At 39.3% G+C, this 16815-nt stretch overlaps 1 protein-coding gene across 1 annotated transcript in view; it reads left to right on the forward strand.

The window, feature by feature from the left end:
* The window catches only part of LOC124185997, a 66595-nt gene that overhangs the window by 15084 nt on the left and 34696 nt on the right, over positions 1-16815 (forward strand). Inside the window, exon 3 of the mRNA XM_046577331.1 lies at positions 357-1208. Within this exon, the coding sequence (XP_046433287.1) occupies positions 357-1208 (852 nt within the window). The remainder of the gene's footprint in view (positions 1-356; positions 1209-16815) is intronic.

Raw genomic sequence — 16815 nt, forward strand, 5'->3', positions numbered from 1 at the left:
ATCGTTCTCTTATCGCGACCATGTTTTGACAGCTGATACGACAGTTGTCGAATTCTTCCGTGCGCGATACGTAGCGTACACGTGTGTGGATAATACGCTGCGTCGTCAGACCACACTGTGTTCAACGAGTACGAAAAAGCCCAATCCGAAACGGACGATTTTCATTTTCATCCTTTTTTTTTCATAAACGGTATTCAGTTGCGGTCGATCAAGTGATCGGAGTGCTTCCGAAGTCGATCCTTCGATCTTACTGAGCAATGCCCAAGACTCGATAGTGGCGCCAACCGCGAGGTTCGCAGCTGCGCAGAAATCTGATCGCAAAGAACTCGATCACCCAGCCCGACGTATGTTCACAGATAACCCAACGTACTTTTCGGTGGCGGGACCCGGTTCTTCATCCGGCGGGGTCCCCACGACTTCCTCGTCGCAGCCGAGAAGCCTGGCATCGTTCTTCCGCCGAAAGGGGGACAAGATGAGATCGACGACGTCGGCGAGCGTCGCGCCTACCTCAACAACCTCGACCAACATCGCCAGCAACGCGATCCAAATAATCGACAGGGCGAGGAGCTCATCGACGCTACCAGATGATCAGACCCTGGCCCAGAACGGAGGCCAGTCGCTTCAGCCAGGCGGCACGACGCCCCAACGACGCAGCTTCAAGAACTTCTTCCGGTCCGTTAGCGCCAATGCTGACCCGGAGAAGACCCAGCAGTTCCTCAACGGCGACCCCAGGCCCTCTGACGTAGCCCCACCGTCACCCTACCTGCCCCATAGGTCCCACTCGCACTCTGAGAACGACAGACGCCGACCTGGGAGGAAGAAGATCCTGAAGTCGGCGAGCGAACTTCTGTCCAACGACATGGTTTACTGCGGACTCGCTGGCGAGGATGTCGTCATCGGCCAATCGACGGCCGATCCTGGCGAGGAGGTCTTCCTTGGAGCCGAGGACGCCAGGTACTACAACGTGTCGGCCACTCTTCCCGTTCCTGGATCAGCTGCTGCTGGTCGGAGGCGACACTCGATTGGCACTTTCTTGAACAAGACCAACGGATCGAATCAATCGGTGAAAAAGGTCATCGAACCCCTCAGACAACCCGACACCATGGCGCCTCCAGTTCCGACTGTTGATGATGAGACTACCGAACCCCAACCACCCCAGGAAGCCAAAGTCTCACGCCGACGACGTCACAGGAGCGCTTGCGGCAAGGGTGAGTCGATTTTTTAATTATTTCAAAGTTTGAATGTCTTGCTTCAATTAGTTTTTCTACACCGCCGCCCAGTCTTGTAGCGTTATTCTACTTATGCTACCTGCACAACCTTTGAAATTACATAAGATGCTATAAAAGTTGGCGCCCAAAAAGACAAGACATGGTGGGACGCTTTCTATCTGAGCCATCACATTTGATACTTTTTCCTAAAGTGACCACAATAATGCACTCGAAGACAGTTCAATGCGTGGATTTGGAAATTCTATTATCGTGCTGATCATCATAGACAGTTGTTCGGTGAATTACTTACTTCTGCGTGGGAACACATATTTTAAACAAAATTCCTTACAGAGTGGCATCAACTTCTGTAATAAAATTCATATTTTGATCAGCCTGATCATAAACAAATCACACGAGCATGAAGAAAGCTCGGTTGCACTTTTCTATACGTTCTCACGTACCTCCTCACCCTGTAGTTTAAACTTTGGTGGATCTTTAAAACCAGAAGCCATAAAACTTGTAGGGTTATCTATAATTGAAACGTTCAAGAAATTTGCACAGTGACATTTTCACCGCTGTTTTCCAGATCAAATTCAAGGATAATACTCATTAATCTATGTCTATGGCAAATTTGCAAAAGTATAAAACCTTGAAGCTCAAGTTTTTTGTTACCAAGTGTTTGAAGTAACAATATGTTACGTTAGACATTTATTCGATTGCATTACAATGATAGAATCGATTCATTTTTCTTTGCTTATATTTTATTTTCCAGTCTTTCTCTTAGCTTCGAAACTAGTTTGACCTCTCTTTTATCCATGATCAACATCAACATCTGTTCGCTGCCATAATTTTCGTACATAGGTATCTACTCTTACTGTTAATTATAAATCTCTTAACAAAGATAAGATCCCCTTCGAGGAATCATTGCGTAGTTTTGATGAACGATCATAGCAATGCAACTAAAATATAAAACAAGCAGCAACAAAGTGACAGGCCGCTGATCAGATCCGTTTTCACGGTTTCCAGCCAATGACCAATATTTTAGCACACTGTGCCCGTATGCTCTGCAATCGACCGGTGAAGAGTTTGTTGATTGACAATGAGACTGGTCTGAGAGATAGCCGCACACTGCACTCTATGTGTAGTCTGCCTTGCGGAGATCGCGCGTTGAATGGACCACCATCACAATATTATAGAGTCTAATGAAGTTTCAATAAAGTAATTAAACGCGAGCGTCGGATCCTCTTGATGCATGATTTTATTTTATTTCTTTTGAATCGCCAACAATTACTGTCGCATGTCGGTAGAAAGGCATAAGTGATGTACAGGGTGGTCGGTTTCTATGGAAAAAGGATGTAATTATATGTATAGAAAAAGTCTTCTACAAAGACTTGTAGGGTTGTGAGGGACAAAGATGATGCCATTTTTGAGATTTTGTCATACGAGTAACGTCTAATTCTGGATAGAGAACGAACAGCTGGGTGGCACTTGCAAAATCTCAAAAATGGCACAATTCAGAAGTTGATCCATATCAGCATCGTTTTTTTCCTTTAAAAATCTACGGATATTGTACCAGACTTTTTCTTTTATCTCTTTTTGTTTTTGATAAAGAATATTCGATCATAGAATATCGAATTACTACTCGAGTTAACGTCTGACTTATCCGAAATTCGAATTGGTTTTTGACTTCAAAATATTTTGAACCACAGCGCAGTGGTAAATCGTTGAAATAAAAAATTAATGATCGAAACGCTGCAGCAGCACATCGAAAATATGAAGTAGCCAGTCGAATAAATTCAGTTAACGAATCGATAATTGGTTAGGTATATAAAATCTAGATTAATTAGATTCCGTAAAAAGTGGTCACGTTATAAAATATGATTGCATGTAGATATTTTCGATTGTCTTTTACACCGGAAGAGAATTCTTAGTAACAAGTTACCTCATTTTCCTATTCATAACTTGTTTCATCCAATTGTAAGCAATACGTTTTTGGATGAAATAGAATTCACTTGAATACAACAAATTTATCCGAGTTGATAAACTTATAATTTCACTAGATACCATATCGTTTTTGGCTGACGAAACCCTGTGACTATCTAATTAATTCGTCTTTTCTGTACCTCCTTTATTATTGTTTCAAACTTGTTATAAATAAAAATTATTTTTCTGAATGTTGAATTGAAGCAAGTGTACATTTAGACATACAGACATTATCTGACGACGGTATGATCCGTCGTCTGCTACAGTTTAATGCGCATGCGCCACTGTCAGAGAGCAATTGTTGGAAAGGGTGACCAACCGTCACGAACGTACCTTAAAAATTTTGACAGTTGTCACTGGCAGTTGTGTTCGACACCGATAGTTATGAAAATTTTTCAAGTTATGTACATCATGGCGACCTATCACCTGATTTTATGACCGTTGGTCACGCCGACGAACAACTTCTCTAGAATTTAAGCGCATGCGCATTGAATTGTAGCAGACGACGGACCATTCCGTCGTTAGATAATCACTGCCTATAGGTATGTTTTCTTCTCTTCGATGTAATGTACCGAGTTCGGTTGTTATACGATGCTCCAAGAATAGTTAATAATTTCAAAGCGTCTCGGATCAGTTGCTCGAAGAATCGAAAAGCTCGAACCCAGCAATCCAACGGTTTTCAAACGTAGGTACCCAAGGCAATAAACAGTTGCATTATACATTCATGAAAAAAGTTTATCGTATCAAATTACAGCGCTGCAGTAGCGTACACCGCGTTTATACGTATATAGCTGAAGCGGGACCGATGATAGAAAAGCCTCAAGGGTTCGTTCCTGGAATACTAATTAGACTTCCGTGGTAACGGGGCGGTATCTTTCGCATCTACAATATAGCCGAAGATGCATCTTCTACGGTGCATGCGCGTACGGTACCGGCGGGTCTTGGGGGGCCAAGGAAAGCGAGAGAGAGAGAGAGAGAGAGAGAGAGAGAGAGAAGGGAGAGAGTGAGAGAGAGAGAGAGAGAGAGAGAGAGAGAGAGAGAGAGATGGACTGCTGGTGGTGGCAGGGCGCGGGAGGACTGACGACTTCCGGCGACACCGGAAATCCCCTCCCAACAGCTGCTCGCAGCTCGTTTTCTCGTCTTTCATGTACGAATACCTTATACTTGTTTATAACGTGCAATACTCATCCCAACTCCAACGAGTAGGTACTGACTGAGTTATATCATTTTTGGTGCAACAGCACTCGGATCCAGCCGCGGAATCAGGGAACCAGGCCGAGAGTTTCAGAATCGCTGGAAAAAGTTGAGGAAAATTATTGAACCTGATTTAAAAAATCTGGAAAATTTAGAGGCACAGATTTAAGGTACTATGAAATAACAAAGTCATATTCTTACTGACAATCTGATACCCGCTTTGGATGTTTAAGGAAATAACGTAACATGAGGTTTTTTCAATGTAAGTTGCAAAAAATGTTTGAAACATTTTTTCAAGTTTTTGCAGGACCGGTCTCAAGCTTTTCGTTCTCAAACAATCATCGCAGGCTGCAACACTTTTGACCAATGTTGATAATTGTATAATGCAAATTTTGGAGAATATTTTTGATATATTCTGAAGCTGTATTGTGGTGACTATTGATAATTCTTTGAATATATTTAAGGTTTATTTGCTTGAGAATGATGAGATACTGTTCTGAATTGAGTAACGTTGTGGGATTATGCAGTTGATTAAAAGCAGGCAAATCCTGTAATCAGCCGTCGTGTATTTACCACTGTTGACATCTGGAGGCCCACAAAGGTGGTCACTAAAATGCCAACCAGAAATATTCCACACGTTTCCTACCACGTGTTGCCTTAAAGAAGTACCTAATTTGGTCAACGCAACAGCCAGACCCTCGGATTCTTGACTCGTAAGGTGATTGTGAATCATATGTCAAATTAGTTTTTCCTCATGCAAAAAATGCCGAAAGGAAGCGCATGAGATCAATGAGATTATAGAGGTTGACATTAAAGATGAAAATTCATGTAGGAAGAGGGGGACAAAGAAATCTTAACTTCAAAATCAGTGTATAATTGATTGGGAAAATGAATGTCACCAGAATATGTAACGAAGAACGTACAATAACATACAATATTTAGGATTCGAAAGGGAAAAGAAGATGAGAGTGTCTGATTTTTTGTAAGTCGATTCCCAAGGTCAGGTGCAGGTTAACTTGATGTTTTTAAATGGAATAATGTATTCTTTTCACCGGCATTTGAGAGGTTATCAAATTCTACATCAAAAAGTACTAAGGTTGGAAAAAGGGCAATTGCTTTGTTTGTATCGTATTTCATTTATTTGTTACCAAAAAGTAGCGTAAATTTATTTTCTACTTTCTAATTTTAGTTCAAATGCTTCGTGTGTATTTATTCATAAATATCTGAGAAGTATCAACGGTAAGAACAATCAGAAACAGAGTTGTAAAAATAATAAATTAAAAATAATACATTTTTCATTGTGAAAGTAAATAATAACCTTACTCAAATTTTTTTACTATGCCTTTCATTCGTTTCAGATAGATCAGAAAGTGTAGATGAAAATAGTATATTGCTTTACGAGTGCAGAAAATTAGCGATTTCTGGTGAGCGTGAAGTTGACAACGTGAGCTGCTGAAGCAAGTGCTGCGTTCAATAATTTATCAAGACTTCTATTAAATTAAATTTCGAAATACGCATTTTTTCCAACACCTACTTAGAAAATTTGATTTTCGAAGTCTGTGGAGCGTGCGAAAAGTGCTACATTTCCGAACAGTGCTGTCAGACACCGTTGGCGCATGCGCACAACGGAAATGCTCGATTGTATACACTGGAGCTATCTTTGGAGCATGCGCACTTTGGAACAACTTACTTTTGCCCACTCTGTCATGAAGCTTAAGTTAACAAACTTGAATTTTACGCGCTTTCAGTGGAACTTTTGTCACTTCTAAAAACAAACTTTCCTTCGCAGGTATTAGAAAAAGTAGCGTATATCGCACGTGCGGATTGGCGATATCCTGATCAGCGATCGCCTTGACGGCTCATGCTAGAAACTTCACATTCATCGGAAATCATGCAATTCTAGTATTTATAACAATGTAAAAAGTGTGCTATCATTTGCACAGCAAAACGTTCAGCCTCTGTCGATTTTCTCGAAACTTATTGTTCGTTAAAGTGCAACAACCAACGTCAAAGTGCGTGCATTTTTTCCGGAGCAGTACGCATATACAAAGTACCGTGTAATAAATGCGTACGCATCTGATGTTCACTGACAGGAAAAGCGCCAGTTCCGCTATACCAACTTCCGGCACGCATCTCGAAATCTACGCGTGCCCGACAATCATACAAACTTCTTAAAGCCGACGTGGTTTCGGAACATTTTAATAGCCGTACGTGCAGCGTACTTCATGGAACACTACGTGAGATGCCCTATTACTGTTTAATCGAACCCTAAAAGTGTTTCACTGTCGATGCAGCATACTCGAAGGGAAACTTTCTCCATTGCGTGCGTCCGCTTAATAAACGATATCCACATATTTGACGCCGTATCCATTTCCGGCTCACTCAATTTTCGCGGAATCGAAGCATGTTATGATTTCGGTGCATATGGGTACGTTACCGGTACATGGATATCGAGAAAAGGCGTATGGAGGCAGTCGAAAATAACTCTTCCGGTCTCCCCGTAAATCCTAACGCCGGACACAATAGATTGAACACAATCAAGCTTCGTTACGCACTTGCTTCAATTTCTGCTCCCCCTTTTCTTCTCTGCCCTTCCTCATGGATTCCTCAATGTTTCTGTCCTGATTCTCTTGAAGTATACTTATACATTAGTTTTGTACGGCAATTCTTGTAGTTACGGTCCCGATGCATGTGCGTGATCTGTACGATTTCTGACTTCCCTTCTCGGTAGAATTCTCTTTGCTGAGAAATGGCCTAATGGATGAAACTAGAAACTACACATCAGAAGCTCTAGATTTTTGGGGGAAAAAATACTCATAGAAATTTCAGCAGAATCCGTGATCTATAAGTCTGACTCTCCCTGTAAGTTCAATAGCTCTCACTTCGAATATTAGATCTTTGATGCCTTACACAATCAGGATCAACAGTGATTTTTGATAAACGGAATCCGAGGTAGAGATCGCGCCGTTTACGTATGTGGTATAAGGACGAGAAGTTGCATGATCTATGAATCCCACATACCCGCGACGCAATACTTACGAGTACCTAAGGCAATGTATAATACAGATAGACCTAGGCCTGCTTTAATTTATGTAAATAAATACGGGTACGTGTATACCTATACGTACGCACATGTGTGTACGGACATGTGTGTAGCTACAGGCCACAGCGACAGACTTCGCTTCCGGCCGGTAAACGTACAGCAGCCGGATGTATCGCTTGTCTACTGTTTTTCTACGCCGCGTAAAACTCTTTTTGCTGTCCCTGCAGAAGCCTGCGGATCCCACATACCCCTTTTCGAGATGAATATGAGGCACTAGACTACGTGGTACCACTAAACGTGCGCCTGACAGGGTAAACCAACGTGTGGGCGAAACACGTTTTGCGTACTGATTCTTATGAATAAAATGAAGAATTGAATGGCAGTAACAATTTTTGGGGAAACTTCGTCTTCAGAGGACCGATCCTCGAAACCAATAAACCACCCCACGTAGGCATTCGTCTCTTTATACTATAGTAGAAGAGTTCTTGAGCGAGTCTCACGCCCATCCTCTTTTTAAAAATATATATATAAATTTTGGGGTAATTATGAGGTAATTTTGAATTATTTTCCTCTACAATCTGCATGAGTTATTGAATTTCCCCAAAGAAAATCAAGCCAACTAATCGAGACACTTGCTCTGCGTTGTTCGTGCGTAAAAAATTGCAGTTCGATTACAAACGGGGAAACGGGTTGTCGCTGCTCCAATTCGCAGTGGTCTCCGTTTATATCCTCCCAATATAGCTTGAGTAAAAGGATGACAAAGTTATTTCGGAAGTAAAGGGGTAGAGGCAGCGGTGCAATGCAGCGGAATAAAGCGCCGCTGTGCTGAAAGCGAAGGAAGGCGTTAGCTACTTCCGCAGTCCTCATAAACAATTAACTCAAACAAACTGTTCAGTCTCAGCACGGCAAACGTAATCAAATGCAGCACGTGCTCCATGTGTTTCATTTTTAATTGCACTAGGAAATTCTTGCAACGCACGCGGCATACAAAGGAGTAGACGGATTGCAAGTCATTACAAATCTGGCGGCATCGATAAGATAAACTAACAAATCAATGGTACTACACCTTTTTCTTCTTTTTATCGCTATTGCGGGCAGAAAAACAGTTTCAGGGTTACGGAACAAATTTGATGTTATACAGTCGATCGTAGCTACTGTCGTTTATCTTATATAATATTTAACTACGTCAAGTCGAAACTTCAGCAGGAATAATTCAAGTTTATTCTTTATACGACATTCTAAAATAATCGACTATTCCAGATTATTCATTTTAATATGGTTTGGATCAATTGATTCTTAATTACTCGTATGAGGAGTGATTGTGAGAAAGCTTCATAGACAGTCGGGTGAGAAAATCTGGATTTTCGATTTGAGCATTTATGGTAATCTTAGGTTCAACACAAAACCGGCATTAGCTATAAGCGGGTCAAAGCACCCCCTATTGCAGAAATTGGTAGTATCCAGCTATCCCTTTGAATACTAGGTTAACTGCATTCAAAATAAGCACACAACTATTTGCTACCATTTAGGTAGAGTATGCTTGGCTAACGACAGGATGTTCCGTCGTCTGGTATACTTAAATACGCATGCGTTACAGTCCGAGAGCTATCGTTTGCCAGGGTGACCAACCGTGACGAACGTAACCTCAAAAATTTTAACAGTCATCGCACGGAACACTCCGTCTATTAGAAGTTCATCTACAGTTCCATGAAAGATCCACATCCATGATGGATCTCTAATCGATATCTACAGAAATCCACAATATATACGGTCAGATTAAAGCCAGTGATAGATATCCATTGGTTGTCTCTAAATATTTGTGCACGTAAGTGGAGGTAGCATAAACAACCATCAGGCGGCCAATGGTCGCTCTCCTCTCTCTAGCCATAAAAGAGAAATCCATATTATACAAATCCCTAGAAATTCAGTTCTTGTAGTCTATATCGCCTAAGCCTTTGACTTTTTGTCTGGGATAGAACAAAATGTGCACATAACAGTGTCTAATATTGTTCATGATCTGTCCGTTAGAGGTAAATGTTCCGTGTGCGTTGTCGCTGGCGGGTGCATTCAATATCGACAACTGTTAAAATTTTTGAGGTTAAGTACACTTGGGGACAATGAATCTGAGACAGATAGTTTTTTACACTAGACAGTTATGTTGGCAACACAGAGAAACCTACACCGCTATAGCGGACCGAAGGCGAAACAAACTCAATCTCAATAAACATAACATAACCCACGACCGTCGAATCTAACCTTAGAATACGTGTCAATCCAACGAATCATTATCCCTGCGGCATCTTCCGATGAGTTAGATCGCGATTGCTTGGCTCAATCGTGGTTATGGAAGTCAATATGAGATTTCTCGTCGAGGAGTGGAAAATCCTGCAGCTATAGACCGAATTTAAAATCGCTATTGAAAATTCAGGCTTAGATACAACCGAACAGCGTTGAAGCTTCTTTCAATTCAATGAACAACTTACGCACATCTAACCCTCCCATCGTCCGCTTGTGAGAGACTATTTTTGTTTTCACAGACCTCTACCGTACTATTTTTATGCAAGAGTCGTTTATTTTCGTACACTGTCTGCATTTTGTTAGTTGCTCACAGTGATTATCTGTCGATAGAAGAAGCTGGGATACATGTACCTGCTTTACAACATCATTCTAAAATCAATTTTGGGCTTTACACATATTAAACCGTTAGTTTAGTTGTGGTTACATTTCACGAATAACTTGAAATCACAAATGTTGTGGGTCTGTCTAGTTCGCGCATTGATTACCTCTATCATTGTGTAGTTTTACGAACGTTTTCAAAAATGAATTAGAATCCTCTTTCAAAAAACTACTTTAACTTCTGTTACTTGAGATACATGACAGCGTATATGACAAAAAACTGTAAGTGTTCAGAACTCAAATACAAATGTAAATAATAGGGCATCCGGCATAATATACCATAGGTATAACAAAGGCTAGTGGATTCTGGGGTTCAATTTATTGGTGGTATTGGAAAGTTTCCAGCCGTTCAGGACAATGGCCGAGAAGAAGGAATAGCCTCGTGGAAATAAAACCCGTAATTCTAGGTACCCGTAATTTTCAAGAGTCTTGCTCGGTCTGCGACTCATATGCAAGCCACATGAACAGGGACGTTGACGATTTGCTGCCCACGCTGATTTCCAAAAAGAAGAAAGTGTCCTTTCCATCAATTTATGGCCAAAATTTGGACCGTTTTCCCTTCAGAAGACACTTTAATTCTTACGAACAGTCGGTCTGGCCACAAGACCTCTGAGTTAACCTCAATATTTAAGTACACTGAGAAAAATTTCATTTGTTATAGTAACTTGAAAAATTCAGTACAACAGGTATCGTTAAAAAAACTGTTTGAATATTGTTGGAATTACGAAAAACGAGGTACGCGTAACCATTTTGCGCTATCGTCGATTCTTTTTTGGTAATTGCAACGCAAAATCAGTTTGTGAAGTTTACTCTACTTTTTTAGTTAAATAATGCTTTAACGTCAATTTATTGTTGCACAAGCATTAAATTTTCGCAACAGTTACAAGAAAACATAGTAACAGTGATGATAACGAGAAAGAATAGTAACGGTTACTAAACTTTCTGGTAACAGCAACAAAACTAATTTTCATTCTGTATCTAGAATTATATTTTTCGATTGTGATAAAAAATGGAAATAGTTAAGGACTGAGCGGTAACCGGAGCTAAAAACTTCTCTCAGTGTAGCAGCTCCGAACTTTGAACTATAACCAACGAATTTGTGAACCTACAATTTGTATCAAACTTCATTACTATCCAATATTACTATTATACGAAATTTTAATCTTGTACTTTAATATTGTGGCCCGGTGCATTTGAAAATCGACTGCGTTATAAAGTTTCAAACAGCAACGTGTTTGCACGAGGAACATCTTAAACTTTAAGCACAGGCATTCCTTAATCAGTTTCTGTACTGGATTTCTGACAACCAATTACTCCATTTCTTGCTAATTACTTTCTTTCTTGATATGCAATAAACAATCAGAGATTAAATTGACTTAAGCGAATGTTAGGACACAACTTGTCACTTTTAGGGATACTACTTAAGGCCCCGCTGACCCGGTGTGTCATGTACATATTTTGTGACGTCAGAAGCGAGGAAATTTCCTTGTCAAATCTTGCGAGAACGGGGGTACGAATCTGACTAGAAATTTTTTTAAATCGTAGCTTGAATAAAAGTGTACGTTTTTATCTCTGTCATTACCAACGTAGATCGCTGATAATACTTATTACGAATAATGATGAAATGAATAAAATCACGTCACATCAAACATGCCCGATCGGAAGTACCGACGTGTTGAATTGTTAAATATTTACCGCTTCTACGATTTCAGAAATTCTTTCACTTCCCACGGGGAGATAGAGACGTAAAAAAGCATACATGTAATCCGGAAAAACCTATTCCAGCAGTTATCTCTCCGTAAATATTGCACGATTCGACGAGGAAATTTTCAGGTGACAAGAGTCCGTTCATGATCGACAAGAAATCTGTCTCGACTTGTAAGTGATTTCAACGGTTGGATCTAACGAAACTGGCCAATGAAATCAGCAGCCGTAGATCAGCGTTGACGTCCAGAAGAGTTGTAAACGCTTATGACGTCACGAAAGTGATATTCACAATGCCAGGTTAGTCAGGCTCCTTAATATCTGAAATAACTGTATTCCAAATCATTCATAACAATCTATAACTGTAAAACGATTTTTATTGGTCGTGTTATATCACAGAAGAGAATGTAATAAATAACAATAGCTTCATTCAAACAGTAAGAAAAAAACAAATTGTTGAAGCATGGGAAAGAACTAAAATAAACATTGTCAAGCATAAAAAATGTTTAACACTCTTGAAATATAGTGAATAATAATAATATTCCGATCTAAAAACACGAACTGGACGAAAAAAAGACAAGTGAACTAGTCAATTCTAATTTTAATACAACGCTGTACAAATAAAACTGCACAGAAGGAAAACACGAGAACTTAACGAAAAATAGTGACTATGCTTTGAATGATAAAATATTCCCAATTTTCAGAGATCGGGGTTAGCAGTAATTTGTAATAAGAAAGAAGCTCCGTCATACGTGGATTACATAATAGAATGCAAAATTATGCAAATTCCTACAGTACAGTTCAGAATTTGAGTACACGTAGACAAGTTATTTCCTTATTGAAAGAGTCTTAACTCCTTCAAGCCGTTTGCATAATCACTCCACATTGTTTTCATCTCTGTAACAAGTAATTATGAACGTGACTCGCACAGCTTAAACTGGCCAGAATCTTCCGAGACGTTTGCGCTTCACGCTTCGTATACGTGTGGAATAAAATAATACTCTTTGGAATTTTACCTCCTGACGAAGAAGGAAAATAAAGAACAAAATGAAAAAAAAAAACGTAACACTATTTTCCTGTTTTCATTCGATGCAATATTTTTTTGACAATATTAAATAGTACGTAGATCTATGCAGTTTGATTAGGTTAATTGTAGTTCGTGCGGATTCTAGTTCGGTTATTGTGATGTTACAAAAACGTGATAATGTCAACTTAAAAAAGTAATATTCGTAATGTTTTTGTAACATTTCGATTAAACGATGGTGTGATCTTCCTTTATAAAATTTCTATAATATTTCTCGGGTGGGAAAAAAAACAATGCTTATAAATATTCGACAGCGAGAATCTGATTTCGAAATTTTCATCACGACTTTCGACAAGGTACTCCAAGTTCTAGACCGTAAAAATCAGATTGATTTTTTTGATTTTGAGGCTTAAACTTCGAATCCTATGGCCTCTCTGATTTGAAATCTTGTATGCTATCTACTCGGCTAATTCTAAGAAGCGCTTGTTTACTGCGACATAAAATGAGGCTACTAACAGTAAGCGATACAGGATCGAATTCAAGACGTAGTAGAATTCCTAGGAATGTTCATGATTTGAAAATAAATACTGTATATGTTTAGGAATAGTTGTATCTTATAGGTACGTAAGGAAAAATTGTAACTAGGCCGGAGGAAAACAATCAGACGCTAATGCTTGTCGCACATGTCATCATTGCATTGGTTGGGTTACATTTGAGTAATAATTTGACAACAACTGTGATTGGTCATCGTCCACTTTGAAACATTGGAATATCACAAAAATTTCGTGCAGAGAATGTTTCTATTACATCTATAAAGTTAAAATTAGAATATTTGATAATATACCAAACAATTGGAACATTCAGAATGTCTTGTATTGAAATTAAAACATTTTTGTAACGTTGAAAATTTATATAACAGCTGAAATGTTTCTAATTCCTCATAAAAATATGCCAGATAAAACGTTACAGAATGAATTTTATGAAAACGGTGACGACTAGCTATTTAATTGTTTTATTTTTTCAGCGCATGCCCTTCGCATCTATTTACAAAAAGACATTATCTCGCAAGTCGATTGTTAGGTATTTTATACGCCTTGCCTGTATACGCAGCGCTATAGGAGGACACCATGCGGTGTTTCAATATGCGTGAAATATTCAGGTCACTCCTCAGGGTCCAACACTTTCGAAGATTTATTGCTTAGAGTGAGTATACAAATACGGCTTACGTAATGAGGTCAGTTTCCAGGATAAGGCCCTTCAGAGGAATCTTGAGCTAGGCCCTGCTTATACCTACAGCAGCAATTCAGAAATGTCATCGACTACTTGAAACCCCATGCATGTATGACATCGAGTCAATCGCTGACTTGGGGCTTTGCAATAATGCTCTAGCGATCTAAAATGTTCCACTAATCAAGAAGTACGACGAACGTGATAAATGATCTATGAATTTTTTAATCGTTGCCATATTAAAAACGCATAATAAACAGGTTGGACATGTTTCGAGCTTCTTCGAAGAGACGATAATTTAACATGTAACGGCAACCTAAACAAAGTCGTGGATTAACGTTGAAATCACATTTTGTAAATGTTACGCAAAATGGTTCACAGATCCGTTTTCAAACGTTTTGCGAACAAGTCAGAGATCTCATTACCAAATGACATTACAGAAGCATTGACAGTGCATAGTGACAAACCAGTTTAGAGACATGTTGTCACTCACACACTAAACGGTATTAAACCCTTGGTTACTAAATATTCGAGATGATTAAAAGTGTGCTATCGAATGAAAAAATGTCTAAAAAATCAACGTCCTAGTTAAAGGTGTTTTAATTATTCGCAGTAAAACAGATTCTTTTTTTTAAATCATTTACCACTTTCACGCATATATTAATCGTGTTCTTATCAATCTCCAGTGATATTATCAATCATATAAGAAATTTTGGCATGGTGGAAAGTTAGCAACAATACACCCTATGCATAATCAATTCAAGCAAATTGACGTTGGACAAAAGAAGAATAAATTACCGTCGATAAGAACGGCATGTTTTATAAGCGAAACGGAATACACACGTACACCGGATGAATGGATCGTACAAGGTTCGATACTCATTGGCTACAACTCGACAGTTGATACAAACTGATTGATTGCTATCAATTAGAGGGGGTCAAGAGACTCGTATATCGTTAATACGGATAAATAGATGAACCTAGGACATAATTCGTTGTTGTAAAGGAGAAATCTACAACATTTTGTATCTATATTATTAATTTAACCAGTTGACAAGATCCGTAACGACATCTAATCTAATCCTCATCTATCATATAGTAAATCATTTCTGCAGCAAGAATGAAACCCAGAGCTTAAAACTCATTTACCAAAAGTAGTCTGTGAAGCTTGTCGTTCAGCGTCAAAGAGAGGCAATCGAAGCTACATTTTAGGTCTTTACTAACGTTTGTGAGAAAATATTCCTACATGAGTGACGGTATCCGCGTCAGCTGATATTTTCAGAAATGAGAGTATATACCGCAAATGAAACTACGATTGCCTATCTACTGGCGTATAGTGACTAGTTTCATGGAAAAGTTCCCGTATAGCGATGCCTGTCAGTTTTTAGCACTTTTGGAAACGAAAAGCAAGTATCGCAAACGTAGGAGTATGGTCCGAATGTGATTTTTTTCTTTGACAAATTTAACACACTTAAAAGAACAACAACAACAACAACGTTAGAAAAAATAAAGAGAATACGTTTCAAGTATCACCGGCAACGCGTAATGACGCTTGGGTTGCCTACGGTAAGGCGAAACGATGACACAATGAGTTCAAGCCTAGCGATCTGTAATTCCATAGCTCGATCTCGCCTCCAGAAGCTAGACCATACGGCAAAAATTCTTCATTGACCCTAAAAACGCGCACAAAGCCTCTTTGATTTTAAGAGTGGACGAAACGCTACCCTGATGCAGTCAAAAAATATTCTCGCTATGATCAACTGTACATTTTTCCATACAATAGAACCCTCTGTGTGTGGCAACAGGGCCAGAGGCGAGTGTATAAGTACGAACCGAAATGAAGAAAAAGTATGAACCAAAGTGAACAAAAAGAGAGGTATTAACAGAAAAGGAAAATTTATTATAACACAACAACTGTCACTTTTATAGTCGAGATTGCCATCATTTATTGAATATCTCTAATTCTTTCGGGCACAAGATTTTACCCTCGAATCTTACAAATCATATGTGCTAGTTTTCATAAATTAAAAATTTTTAATACATTATTAATAATCGCTTCCTGTCCCACCGTACCCATCTCGACCCTACAAGCTATTATATAAGATATTCCATGCGGGGTAAGGGAGGGTTGAGTCAGTATTTATCATTAAGAGAAGAAACCCAAAATTCGAAATGACATGAGATTTACACAAATTATTTCTAAAAGTAAGTATCTACGATGATTTGATGGTAATGTGAAGATCGGTAATACATCGGGAGCGCTCACTTGCGATAAGTGTATAACCAGTCTATCACAAATGTATAGAATTTGTTTTTTTTTTAAATCTTGAGACGTTGATACTTTATCACGCTTCAATTATACACACGATTTATTGCTGGCAGTGTTAGTTCCCATTTAATGTACCGTCGTTATGAATTATACCGTTCTGAGGTTTGTTGAGCTTGTAGATGAATCAGACACGACTATATTGGCGATAATACCGAGCGCATGAGATAGGAGCTTTCCAAGAAAGACCGAACGAACACGTGTTCTATCTCGAGGCATAATCTCGGCGCCTTAGCTCTTCCCTGGGGTCACATTGGGCCATCTTTTCCGGGTCGAACACGTCTATGAAGAGGCTTTCGCCTTCCGCCCGAGCCGATTGCTTCAGCGATAGTCAACTTTGGTGTCAAAAATGCGACCCTCGATCCTCTTACCTTTCGAAAAGAAGAACTAAATCGTCCTTCTTTCGTGATCAAAAATTTAACAGAGCTAT

Source organism: Neodiprion fabricii, chromosome 1 (assembly GCF_021155785.1).
Source record: "Neodiprion fabricii isolate iyNeoFabr1 chromosome 1, iyNeoFabr1.1, whole genome shotgun sequence".
NCBI classification, from domain to species: domain Eukaryota; kingdom Metazoa; phylum Arthropoda; class Insecta; order Hymenoptera; family Diprionidae; genus Neodiprion; species Neodiprion fabricii.